This window comes from Oryza sativa, chromosome 11 (assembly GCF_034140825.1).
Source record: "Oryza sativa Japonica Group chromosome 11, ASM3414082v1".
Lineage (NCBI taxonomy): Eukaryota > Viridiplantae > Streptophyta > Magnoliopsida > Poales > Poaceae > Oryza > Oryza sativa.
This window is the reverse complement of record NC_089045.1, coordinates 6,075,292-6,089,707: the sequence shown is the minus strand read 5'-3', so window position 1 is coordinate 6,089,707 and position 14,416 is coordinate 6,075,292. Positions and strand designations below refer to the sequence as shown.

The 14,416-nt window shown below is 41.3% G+C and overlaps 1 protein-coding gene across 1 annotated transcript; it reads left to right on the top strand.

The window, feature by feature from the left end:
* The first annotated feature begins 1,329 nt into the window (after positions 1-1,329).
* On the top strand, positions 1,330-11,156 carry LOC4350077 (protein ASPARTIC PROTEASE IN GUARD CELL 1). The gene is made up of 2 exons (XM_026021738.2): positions 1,330-1,486; positions 10,000-11,156. The coding sequence occupies exons 1-2, from the start codon at positions 1,330-1,332 to the stop codon at positions 11,154-11,156; spliced, it is 1,314 nt and encodes a 437-aa protein (XP_025877523.2).
* The last annotated feature ends 3,260 nt before the right edge of the window (positions 11,157-14,416 follow it).

The following is a 14,416-nucleotide window of genomic DNA, read 5'->3' as shown; positions in this document are numbered from 1 at the left end:
CTAGATAAGATCAGTTAAGTCCCCTCCATCGATCTCTCCTCCCCTCAGATCCAATCTCTTCCCCCTCCCCTCCCCTCCTCCCCCTTCTTCCCTTCCTCCTCCTCCCCTCTACTCCCCCTCCTCCCTCTGCACGACCGAGCAGCGGGCTGAGCCGGGGGCGGCGCGGGCGAGCGCTGGGCCAGGCGGAGGCCGGCGCGGGCGAGCGCGGGCAGGAGGCCAACAGCGGCGGGCCACGCACGCAGGCGGCGGCCAGCGTCCTCTTTTTTTTTCGTGATTTGTGATTTGTGATTCACTAGATGTATAATTTCTAGAATTTGTGATTCATTGCGTGGATCTGCGATGTTTTTATTTTGTGTGTAATTTATTTAAGGATTTGTGATGTATTTGAGGTGAATGATTTGGGATGTTACTTCATTTGGGGTTTGATTTGGGGATATGCTTCTCACCCGATTTGCGAGAAAATACAGGATTAACTGTCAGTAGTAGATTAACAATGAAAAAAAAAGAAAAGGGGATCAATCGGGACGTGGCTTAGCCATCTTTAGTGCCGGTTGGTGTTACCAACCGGGACTAAAGATGAATCTTTTCTCCCGGGTATCTGAACCGGTTTAAAGACTACGATCTTTAGTCCTGGATTCCTTCTCCCGGTTCGCTACCCGGGAGTAAAGGGGGTTGCGAACCGGGAGAGATGTGGGGTTCTCCAGTAGTGATAAATTTGTGGTAATAGTTGATATATGCTGTTAGAATGTTTTATTCGTTGGTAAATTTATTACTTAGAATTAACCATATATAGTTTCTGTTGCACATTCTAATACACACACACGCAGGATCCACAAAACGGTGTCGATTGCTTCAACCTGAATTGCGCTGGTTTCGTGCAAATTTCGAATGAGTATGCATTTGGGGCAGCCCTAGCCCCTTTGTCAGAGTATGGGGACGTGCAGTATGAGACCCATCTCACTATTTACAAGGTAATGACTTCAATTACACATTCTTTTATTCAAAGTAAACTTAAACACCACCGCTAGAGTGTTCTTTTTTTCCTAACCTCAACATACTTAATTTTGACAGTAAAAAAACAGTTAACAGTATTCGGAGGTATGTTTGGTAAAATTTAAACGACGTGTATAGACAAATGTAGTGCTTGATGGGGGTGGTTTTATTGTTATCAAAATTTTGGCAAAATTATGAGATACGTTTAGTTGTTTGCTACTGCCTAACTTACCCCCTTAGTAGAGAATTTCTGTATTAGGCTACTAATGATTTTGAATTAAACACTTATATCACCATGGTTGTGTACAGGATATGCTTTCTAACAGATGGTGTGCCATGTACGGGGACACCATGCTGGGGTACTGGCCCTTAGAGGCTTTCCCTGCCTTTGACAAGGGCGAGGAAGCTTTCTGGGGTGGCCAAGTGTGCAACATGCATGAGGGCCAGGAATACACAACAACGGGAATGGGGAGCGGATATCACCCAATAGAAGGTATGGGGAAAAGCGCATATATATATGGGATTCAGGTCATGCAGATTGACAAATCTTGGCAGAGGCCAACCAGGACGTTTGGTAACATGAGCAACCAGCCCTGCTATGGTGTCGAGCCCTATGAATCCAAGGATGGGGCGCTCTCCATCTTCTTCGGTGGTACCGCCAATATGGCTTGTTGTGGCCTCGCTTGCCAGAGCCCAGGGAAATGAATGAATGGCACAGACTTCCACTACATGTAATGTAGAATGTATGGACATCCATTAATATTATATATTTTTAGTTACCTAAAATTTGAGTTGATCCAATTAATTACATTCTACATCTATGAAGGAGAATCCTCGAATTGGTTTATTGTTAACTCCTATATCTTTCAACACGGTTAATACACTTGGCGCCGTTATGCTTACAAGTATCAGTCAAAATCGAAGTAATAAAACCTGAAGCAACAGAAAGCCATGTAGAAGAACTACTCAAAGACACACCTTCTTGAGCTAATCTATGAGCAGCTTTATTCACTGATCTACTAACCCAAATGACACTAACGCTATCAAAAAGGACTCAGCTTCATCTTCAGATCTTGTACCAAAGACCCATAATTCGATCTGTTGACTTCCTTCTGAGCAACCATCCTCATCTATATCTATATCTTTACTAATATAAAAAGGAGGAGTTGTACCCCTCCAATCCTACATGCCAAATCACACGTATCAATCCCTACCGTCCATCCACGTCGCACGCATCACAACCGTCCCTACCGGCTACCGCCCACCGATTCCACTCCCTCCACCGCGATTTCTGCCTGCACTCCCTCCACCGCGTGTTTACTCCGCCCCAACGAGATCGATGATTCCGCCGCCCACTACTCGCTCATCCTCGCTCCGCGCCTCCTCGCGTGTCCCTGCCGCCACCACACTACACCGCTGCCCCCGCCGGAGTCGAGGCCATCCCCAGCCGCTGCTGCCCCCCGCCGGAGCCAAGGTCGTCACCAGCCGCCACTGCCCCGCTTGAGCCGAGGTCATCCCCAGCCGCCGCCGCACTCCACCGCTGCCGCAAGCCACCGCCGCCGCCGAGGTGGTTCCCCCTTTCGCCGAAGATAAGCTTTCGTTCGTTAGTCTGCTAATGGATATAATATTTAGTTTTTTAGATCCATCCTCTCTTGCTCCACTAGTCAGTGGTCTCAGGTTGTAGGCAGGAGAAGGCGATTTCATAGCAGGGTGCAATGGCAACATCATACCATCCCTCGCAATGCCTCTGGACTAAAGGCGATGCAGCTGGATACATGTTCCTGTATCCATGTTGGAGGTGGATTTCCTATAAGTAGGTTAATTACATGGTTGATGGAATCTTCATGGCATCAGGTTCTACTTTGCAAATTTACAAATTATTTTTTCCTCTATAGTTCTGTCCCTATGGACTGATATATATTTTGTATCTGAAAATGCATTTGGGGCTTGATGTGGCCATGCGGATTCTTGAGTGAAATATCCAGCAAGTTCCATGGGTGCTGGAAATTTGAATATAGCATGACATCCACAAACGGGCTTCAGGAATTAAGAGGAAGCCAATCATGACAAGGGCCTCCTGAGCTAATGTTGTGTATTGCACGTACTTCTTTGTGTCTCAATTTGGGCAACTGTTGTATCAAAAAATTTTGTTAATGAAGCTAATATCTCAATTGTTGTCAGTTGTTCCTATGAATACATGTGCTTGAGCATTAAAGAAACAAATGTCTTCAGATATGCACTTTCATGAATTCTGAGAGAAGATATGGACCTCCCACAGCTAGCTATGGAGAAACATGCACAGTTTAGACAAAATGTCAGAGTGCCTAGGAAGACATGCTGAAGACATGTTGGGTTTCTTTTTCCATAAAATAAATTAGTATACCATTTCTACATCTTGGCAAAGGTTGTACTTGATGATCTTTTATGGCCACTGTAGGTTAGTTATTCACTGTTGTCTCTCCTTTCGTTGGAGAATGGGCTCCATGGTGCAATGGTTGCAGTTGTTGGTTTTGAACAAAGTTTTAGTATTTTTTGCGGTTCATGGTACTTATTCAACTATAATAGCCCTCAAGACAAGCATATATTATGAGGTAACTCATTGTCTACTAAAGTTGAAAAATTAATTTAGTTCATACTTATGGTACTTATTCTGCTATAATAGCCCTCAAGACAAGCATATGTTCTTAAGGTAACTCACTGTCTACTGAAGTTGAATAATTAATTTAGTTCATACTTGAACTGGTTTATCATAAATAAGGTGCGTGATTATTCAATGATCTAGAGTAAAGTAATCGATCTGCATGGTCTTTTGTTCGTCAACGAGAACTCTCTGAAGTTTCATTCCCAGGTATTTTTTCCTCTTGTGATCATATAAATGTTATTTCGATTGCAATGTGAGAACACATATGAAGTCCTTGTGGCTGTAGGAAAACCATTGTGGAGTTCATATGCTTATCAACAGATATCATAGTTCTTTTTTTAGACAGTGGAGTTCATCTGCTTATCAACAGATATCATAGTTCTTTTTTTAGATAGTGGAGTTATCTTCAATCCCACTGAAAGAATCTATGGCATATGCAACTGAATTAACTGATCAAATTCAGTTATTATCCTTCACAGCTTGAGATTATGCTTCTAGCACATCTAGCCAGCAGTCCCTTCATATGTGCAGCCTTATGCAATTGAATTAGCCACAAAGTTATTTATGAAATGCAGCAGTGGCTTTAACAAGAATGGAAGCCTTGCTTCTTGGGGAACTTAGGGTGGCCTGAGCTACTCATCAGTTACTTAGGATGAGTCCATATCCTTATTAGGATTAGCATGACACTGATGCTCCCTGTACGGCTGTACCCAGAATATATATGTGAACATATACGTTCATTTTTATCTTAAATAATAGAAGGTTGGTTAGCTAGATCTAAAATGTGAGCTTTTCTATGGTGTGGTGCCCTGGTATACAAGAGGTATAGGGTTAATGCTTTCAGTATTCTGCTTTGTGTGCTATCTATTAATGCACAGATGTCTCAAGCCACTGTATAATTTGTAAAATTCATGCCAACTGATACCAAATACAGAGCAGTATATGGTATATTTTTTATCTAATCCTTGCATGGATAATTTATTGAATTTGAATTGGGGATTATCCTTTTATTTGATCTTGTCGAGGATCTGGTGGCAACAGCTCTGTGGCTCAATAGTAAGAGGAGGGGGCGTTGAGAGACCAGGAAGTGAACTGTTGGCTACAATTGGTAAGGTATGCCTTTTTTTAATTACTGGCTCAAATGGACTAATAATTGGTGTTATTATGTGTATTACAATAGATATTATATACATTATCTGTGATATATTCCAAAAAGTGCTCTTCATAGATAAACCATCGACTACCTCATGTGAGTTATTAAAGTTCCCCGGTTATTTTTGATATGTTTGAGGTCTACCGCCATAGGATTGCTAACCATGGACTATAATATTACTCTCTACGATGCAATTCTACAAATGAGAAATGAGATGCTAGCTGTTGGCATTTTTTTACCAGCTGGAGATGCTAGCAATCTCACATAAACAGTGAGCATAGTGACTCTACTTCAGAGTTGTTTCTATTTTTTTTACCAATGAATAAAATCTGTGTAGATATCCTTTTGTTCCTCGGGGGCACTCATATGGAGCTTTGGAATTTCTATTAATAAAGGTGGATGGTGCATTACATGTTATATTGTCACTTTAGGAATAGACTATGCATGTTTTTTAGAGATCATTCAAATTATCATCCCACAATGGTCTATGAAACTCAATTTTTACGTGAAGAATTTATATGGAGTGTTGCATAAAAAAGGCTCGCATTTATTATTCTACTTTTGTGTATATAATGCCAAAACGTGCCTTGCACATGCACGATAACTAGTTACTTCCAAAGAATTGGTCTCAATAATTAGTTCAGATAATACTAACTCTCCTGCAAGATTAGCCGCTCTGCTACAAGCCAGAAATTCCGCCCTGGTAGCATCCTTAACCCTTGGATGATACTGTGCAACTGCCGCCATGAAAACTCCACTGTCATTTCGGATGACCAACCCCACTACTTCAAACTTGTGTGCCACCACAAATTCCCAATTTGTATTTGCCTTCACCTAGCCAATCGGTGGTCTTTGCCAAGTCTGTGTGATGAATCGTGAATATGGCCATTGTTCTTGGATGACAAGTTCGCCCATTCATCCAATTGGAAGATGATTTTGCTTGCCATCACCATATCTGGATGCTCAGGGTAGGTAGCAAAACGAGCATCATTTCAAACCGACCACAGATCGATTATAGAGTGCCACCACAAAGCTTGAAGTTACTTGATCTGATTGATCAGCTAGCTGGTCCAGTAACCAAGCCGCCAATTTTTTTTTTTTTTTTTGCATTGTGGTACTCCCTTCCAGGGTAAGGAAACACAGTCTATATTTTGTCATGTAAAACTTTCCACACCCATTGCGAAAAAGAGATTATAAGCATCCTCCATTCTGCCACAAAAGATACATAGAATCCCTTGTTTAGTGTTCCTTCTTTGTAACTCCCAACTCAGAGTCAAACCATTCTGGATCAATCTCTAGAAATGTACCTTCATTTTATTTGAACTCTTCTTTCCCATAGAGTCAACCATCCCCGGTAGGATTGCTGATTAGAGGTTGACACCAATTGGACAGATTTTTGGCCAAATTTTTTATGTTTACAATCTTATATTTATAATATGATACTTCAGAATTTTTGTCCAAATTTTAGAAGTTTTTGTCTCAAAGGTTTTTTTTGGTCATTTGGACAAAATTGTACAATATTAACGGAGGCTAACCGGACGACGATGGTAAATTGTAGAAGTTAAGCAAAAGTATATGGAATATTATAGAACGTGACAAAGTCAATGGTAAATTATAGACTTGTGACAAACTCAGTGACATATAATGGATTCTCTCTCGTGGATGGAAACCCCTACGGCACAGCATGTGTGACTATAGGTAGGGGTGGATAACAAGCTAGCTCGGCTCGTTTGAGCTCGTTGTCTTAACGAGCCAGCTCGGTTCGGCTCGTTAATGTTAACGAGCTAAATGGCTAGCTCGGCTCGGCTCGCGAGCTGGCTCGTTAAGCTCGTTAACGAGCTATATCTCATTAATGTCATATTAACAATTTCAAATTTAACATTTTATTATGTATTAACATAATAATAAATACTAACTAATATAATACTCACTAAATATGAATAGTTTTGATGTAATTAAAAGACTAAGCACTAGTCAAGAAACAATAAGTTCATGAAGATATGGTGATATTTTATACTAACGAGCTAAACGAGTAGCTCGCGAGCTAGCTCGTTAAGCTCACGAGCAAAAAGACTAGCTCGACTCGACTCATTAAGAGTCCTTGTACAAATCGATCCGAGCCGAGCTTGATACGAGCTGATCCGAGCCACAAGTTTCGAGCTTTTTGTCCACCCCTAACTATAGGTGATGCATAAACAGTGAGTAGTCCTTCACAATACGTTCAAACTGAAATAAAAGGGAAGAAATTGCATCCAAGCTAAGAGTCTGAGATAACTAAAGGGAATAGAGGCGTGTCTAATTAACATGGGACTTCCAATCTTCCATTGGGAGTGGGTTTTAGACTAAAATCCGCTCTAAATGGCATCTACGATTAGGGATGAAAATGATTTGAAAATAGCTTCAACCATTTTTTGTAATTATATTTTCCTCGAAATCATAATCGAAAACGATAAAGCGAGAAATTAAAACGGTATCGGAAATATCAAGAAAAAACATATATGCATGGAAACATGTTGGTTGCGATCAGAAACTGGTTATAGATGTCGAAAATCACATTTATAACTTAGTAGAGAGAGGGGAAAAGAAACTTTGTTGCTGCGCATCAAATCGGCTTAGAGGCGACTCTTAGCATTTATTAACATAAATTATACTGCATGGGGTGAATGAAAAGAAAATAAGGGCAATGAAAAAATATTTTGGTCCATTAATAGTTAACAGGTCTTGTTGTCTCAACTAAGATACTCCAGTTTCTAAGTGATGTGTATTAACTAAGGGTAAATTGGAACCATGCTATTATAATTTTGTAAAGTTTAAGATATGTCATCGGTATCTCAATGACATGTAGGACCCACATGAGTCAATGACATGTGGGTCAGGATGACATATCTCAAATTTTGCAAATTTATAATGGTATGGTTCCATCTTCAGTTGCGAGTCGTCACAAAATTCTATGAAACCCATACATAAAACAATACTGATACTACATAATGGCAGTATATTAACGTGGTAGATATCTTACACTAAATTTACATGCATTGTTATATAACTGTTAAATTAAGTAAGAGCACTGTGTGTGATCTTCTGGCCCTGCCTTCCTGCTGTACAGTACCAACTATAACCAACCGACCACCTCAATTAATTTACCACATCCTTTGCGTGAAGCAAATTAGTAGTAACACAAAAACCAAAAGATTGTGACGAACGAAACAAACGCCCAAGGCACAAAAACTAATTAATTAATCGTGTCAGGATATCCATGCATAAACTAACTGTTAATTAACCTGCATATATATACCGGTGGTGGTAAAACTAGTCGAAAGCTGTAATTAAGCACCATGGCTAGGAGGATTATTTTCCTACTGTTCCTCATAGCGTGTGTCGACAGAAGCATCAACGTGCATTGCGAGAAGCAACCTGTGTCATCATCGTTCGACAAACATGACAACGTATCGTCTTCACTAGCAGGTAACTAATGAATAGGAATAGCACATATGTATGGGTATCTTATTTAATAAGATTTTAATTATTTAATACTTTGAAGTTTGAGGATGTGCATGGGTAGTTTTACTTGAAAATAATGTTCATGGGTATTTATCAATCGTACATACTAGTGTATTAAGTCGCTCATTCGTGCGACTATAGCCATCATGTTATAAATTGCGTGCAAGAAAATATGTTAAAGATAATATGAAATTAAATAATTAGTTACTTGGCTTGATAGCATAAATCTAAGAGATTTCCTGGAGTTAAATGTAATTCTATTTCATATTCTTGCTTATTTTCTTTGTGAATGCATTCAATATTGAAATAAAACCAACATAAACATAATTACCATGTGTATAGAATTTGTAAATGTTTAAGGGCCAAATATTAAAGTTTATTTTGTCGTTTGAATTAGTCTAGTTGTGTGTGTGAATTCTAGTTAGTCTAGTTCTGCACTCATAAATGAAACAGTAATGAAACTAATTATGCATCAAAACAACACGCTATTAATTTGTACTAGTTGCTAGCTAACTAGTCACCATCACCTATATATTGTTGGCTTGTTGCTTAGTAAAAGCAAAAAATTAAGTCCTTGACAAAAAATATGACATGGTTGACCAATTAGGGCTCCTTTGAATTGGAGGAAAAATAATGGAAAAACAAAGGAAATGAGATCCTACACTATTCATGCCATTGATTTGTAGAAATGAGGAAAGAAAAAACATAGGAAACTTTTCCATTCCTATGATTCTAGAGGAAAAACGTAGGAAATTTAACATCCACTCTAATCTCATGTTTTTTCTATCTCGCGTATAGGATCGAGGCAAATCTAATAGCTCAGGGTCACTTGTCTATTCAATTAGTGTAGGTTAGATGTGTATAAGTAGATAACCCACCCAATCGTATCTTCCTATATAGTTGGTACCCACTAAGGGGTATTTACTCCTATAAAGCAAGACATGCAAGAAGCCATATCATCAACAATTTTAAACCATCAAATCACATTAGTACAAACATAACAACCATAGGATCAAGAAACTACTTATTCATCCAATTCAATCATTTATTAGTTATCCAATCACCTCTCTTTGCTCTACCTCATAGTCACACACAGCACTATTATATATTTTGTGCATAACACCATCTTTTTTCGAATACAACTCAAATTATTGTTTAACATGTGTGTTTTGTTTTATTATGCATGATTAGTTAGCATTTAATTATTAGGAATCGTTACCTGAATCAATTTTCAGAAAAAGCTTGAATGAAGCATAGAGATACAAATTGTCTAACTACAACGATACCCATATTGCGCATGAAAATAATATTCATATATTATAACAATACACAATGACGTTTGGAAAAATAAAGCATGAATTGTATTGTAGTAACATAAGATATATATATAAAGCCACATTATCATATATTTTGTATATATATAGAGTTGCACATAACCATTAAAAGTACGATTTTGTTTGACGATAAAACTACAAAACTCTCGGCAAGACGCGGGGTGCCAACTAGTTTAATTTAATAATTCAAACCCATTCCCGTGTTTTTCTTACGATCCAATCAAACACACATTCCTACAAAATTCCTACGTTTATCAATCATCTGTTTGGCATATGTATTCCTATCCTATTCCTACGTTTTTTCGATCTTGCATTTCAAAGGGGTCCTTAACGTAAAATTTCTTCCTCTTAATTTTCCTCCCTTTTCTGTCTTGCAGAGCTGTTCTCTGGGAAAAGGATACCCCTTTTCCGATATATCAGCAACAAAACATCAAGGCTATCAACTCAAGCTGTCCAAGTTGGGTGGGATCGAGGTCTACAAACTTCCCTATATGTCACATCAGTTGGGCTTGGCACACCAGCCAAGACACAGATCGTAGAGATAGACACCGGGAGCTCCACATCCTGGGTCTTCTGCGAGTGCGACGGCTGCCACACCAACCCAAGAACATTTCTGCAGTCAAGATCTACCACATGTGCCAAGGTGTCCTGTGGCACATCCATGTGCTTGCTTGGAGGCAGTGATCCCCACTGCCAAGATTCAGAGAACTATCCGGATTGCCCATTTCGTGTCTCGTATCAGGATGGATCGGCCTCCTATGGCATCCTCTACCAGGACACCCTGACATTCTCTGATGTTCAGAAGATCCCCAGCTTCACATTCGGATGCAACCTGGACAGCTTCGGCGCCAACGAATTCGGCAATGTGGATGGGTTACTCGGGATGGGTGCTGGCCCAATGTCTGTCTTGAAGCAAAGCTCACCGACATTCGACGGCTTCTCCTACTGCCTGCCGCTGCAGAAGAGCGAGAGGGGATTCTTCAGCAAGACCACGGGCTATTTCAGCTTGGGCAAAGTCGCAACAAGAACAGATGTCAGGTACACGAAGATGGTCGCACGGAGGAAGAACACGGAGCTCTTCTTCGTCGATCTCGCCGCGATCTCCGTCGATGGAGAGAGGCTCGGGTTATCGCCGAGCATCTTCAGTCGAAAGGGCGTCGTGTTCGACTCAGGTTCAGAGCTGTCCTACATCCCGGACCGTGCGTTGTCCGTGCTGAGCCAGCGGATTCGCGAGCTGCTGCTGCGGCGCGGGGCGGCGGAGGAGGAGAGCGAGCGCAACTGCTACGACATGAGGAGTGTTGATGAGGGGGACATGCCAGCCATATCCCTGCACTTCGACGATGGAGCTCGGTTCGATCTCGGCAGCCATGGGGTGTTCGTCGAGAGATCGGTGCAGGAGCAGGACGTGTGGTGCCTGGCGTTTGCGCCGACTGAATCTGTCTCCATCATAGGAAGCCTGATGCAGACTTCCAAGGAGGTTGTGTATGACTTGAAACGGCAGCTGATTGGCATTGGACCATCAGGAGCTTGCTAGTTAGTTATTGGGTTGTGTGTGTGTATATATATATATATAGAGTAGCTCTATTGTACACCCCTCCCTTAGAATAACTATTCTACACCTCCAGTCCGGCCCAGCCCAGCCCACGCGCGCACCTCCCTCTTCAGCCCCCAAGCGCGCGCCTCCCTCTTCAGCCTCCCTCCCTTCGCTCCCTCCCAGCGGCTCCCTCCCGGCGCGCCGATTTCTCTCCCTCTTTTTTTTCTTCTCTTCCTCCGCGCGCCGATCTCTCTCGATCTATCCCTCCCCTCCTCCCGATCTCTCCCTCCCTTCTCCTTTTCTTTCTCTTCTCCCTCCCCTCCTCTCGATCTATTTTTTTTCTCTTCTCCCTCCCCTCCTCCTGATCTGCTTTTTTTACTCCTCCCCATCGATCTATTCTTTTCTCTTTTTAGAAAAAAGAAAATAAATTGGTAAATTCAAGACTAGAACACATGATCTACTGAACACATGAACACATGATATATATATATATATATATATATATATATATATATATATATATATATATATATATATATATATATATATATATATATATATATATATATATATATATATATATATATATATATATATATATATATATATATATATATATATATATATATATATATATATATATATAAAAGACTAGAAGTACTTTAGCACTTGTGTTAACTTGTGACCATGCACATGCACTTTTTTAGCACTTGTATTTTGCACAAGATTGAGATTTAAAACTTTTGCTATGCACAAGTGGTGGTACTGTAGTAGTACCGTTACTATCATATGCTCTCTGTTACTGCAATTTTATCATAATGTTACTGAAAAAGCGCAGTAACAACCTATAAATTTCACAGTAACGACCTATAAATTTCGCAGTAACATATCGTGTTACTGCACTTCCGCGATAATGTTACTACCGAATCACAGTAACAAGGTATGATTTCTACAGTAAACATAACTGGTTTGTGTTCACAAAATCTGAACAGATATATAAAGAAAGCAAACAACAATCCCAAATCACATAGTGTTATAGGGTGAATTGGTTAGGAGAGTTTGTTATGAACCGTGAGATCATGTGTTCTAGTCTTTAATTTACCAATTTATTTTCTTTTTTTCTAAAAAGAGAAAAGAATAGATCGATGGAGATGAGTAAAAAAAGCAGATCGGGAGGAGGGGAGGGAGAAGAGAGAAAAAATAGTCTTGCATTTACCAATTTATTTTCTTTTTTCTAAAAAGAGAAAAGAATAGATCGATGGAGAGGAGTAAAAAAAGCAGATCGGGAGGAGGGGAGGGAGAACAGAGAGAAAATATGGAGAGGAGTAAAAAAAGCAGATCGGGAGGAGGGGAGGGAGAAGAGAAAGAAAAGGAGGGGAGGGAGAAGAGAAAAAAAGGAGAAAAAAGCAGATCAGGAGGAGGGGAGGGAGAAGAGAAAGAAAAGGAGAAGGGAGGGAGAGATCGGGAGGAGGGGAGGGAGAGATCGAGAGAGATCGGCGCGCGGAGGAAAAGAAGAAAAAAAAAGAGGAAGAGAAATCGGCGTGCCGGGAGGGAGGGAGGAAGGGCGCGCGCGTGGGGGCTGAAGAGGGAGGCGCGTGCGTGGGCTGGGCTGGGCCGGACTGGGGGAGTTGAGTGGAGGGGAGTGTAGAATAGTTATTCTAAGGGAGGGGTTGTCACGCCCAGAAATTCCCGAATAGAATTCCAAGCAGAATGTGCATTAAAATCCCCGTCCAGGACCAGCCGGGGTACACAAACGACAATGTTGACATTCAGATCCACGTCTTACAAACATCATAAAAGTCTTACAAAAATGCAGCGGAAAACAAAAGAAACTGGAGCTAAGCCTTGACTAAACTGCAGCGGGAACACCACTCCACAGGCATCCTCGACGGCACGGACGAAGCCTACTCCTCAGAGAAACCTTCATCTGACCCGAACTCGAACTCTGGGGTTGGGAAAAGTAGAGCAAGACTGAGTACTACCCACTGTACTCAGCAAGTCATACCGGAATAGGGGTATGATGCAGGGAATTAACAAAGAAGAGCTAGAGTGGTTCATTTGCATAAATACTGGCATTTATAAACAGGAATTGAATGCGAAAACGGTTGTAATAATTAATTAGTATTAAACATCCACTGTCCAACGCTAACCCACGTTGCGACAGGCCCAACCATCCACCTAAACTATCCAAATTCAAGAGATTACACTAGGGTGAGACTAATCACGGTGAATCTGGTTGACCGCCCATAACCGCGGGCACGGCTATTCGAATAGTTTTACTCTGATCAGAGGTGTACAACTGTACCCACAAGACACAGCCCCACGACACGTTTCCGTGCGCCGGCATGCCACCACGACATACCGGAAAGAGGCCGTGACAGGACCCTTCGCATAACCCCCTCTAGCCAAGCACACCACACCTCAGGTTTCACCCCCGTCCCCAGCGGGCAACGGGCAGTCCCCTCTCGTGCCTAGGTGAATCCGGAAGCGACAGAGGCCGTCGCAGGGCCCGCCCCGCTCCATCACGCCCACCCTTGCCTGGATGCGTCGACTAGAGGAAAGCTACACTACAAGCCCAGCCGTTGCCCACGCTGGCTTGTGGTAAGTACGATAAATTCTTCCAGGGCATCCCGCGAACCGGTCCTTAACTGCCATGGGTGCGACCAGCAAAACCATGCACCCACAGCCCACCATGTGATTCATTTTAATTAACCAACACCAAAGCGGTGTCACTAATCCAACATTACCATTAGAACTAACAGTCTAAACATTAATATGATTTTCCCCATTGTGATCTAGTTGAACTAAGCAAGGCTAAGCAATTCCTAGTCCAAACTCTAATCATGTTATAACCCAAGCTAACAAAGGAGCATGGTATCCAAAAAGTATGGCTGTAACAATAGGTAACCATCCCATAGTAATATTATAAAACAATGCAATATTTGAAAGAAAACAATAGAGCATTTGCAATATAGGATCAACATGTTCAAGTGACAAGCATGACTTGCCTTGCTCTGCTGCTGGGGGAACCTCGGCGACTATCTCGAAGTACACCGGAGCGTCGGAGGGATCGGAATCTAGCGGCATACAAAGCAAACATTGCAAACAGGCTATAAGACTACTGAAACAGAGAACAAAACCATTTTTAATGGATTCTACACATTTTTCTTGATTTACTGAGACTTGACTGGGATTAAACGGAGCTCGGATGAATTAGTTATGAATTTTAGAAGATTCACTGTGTTTATTACTATAACAAA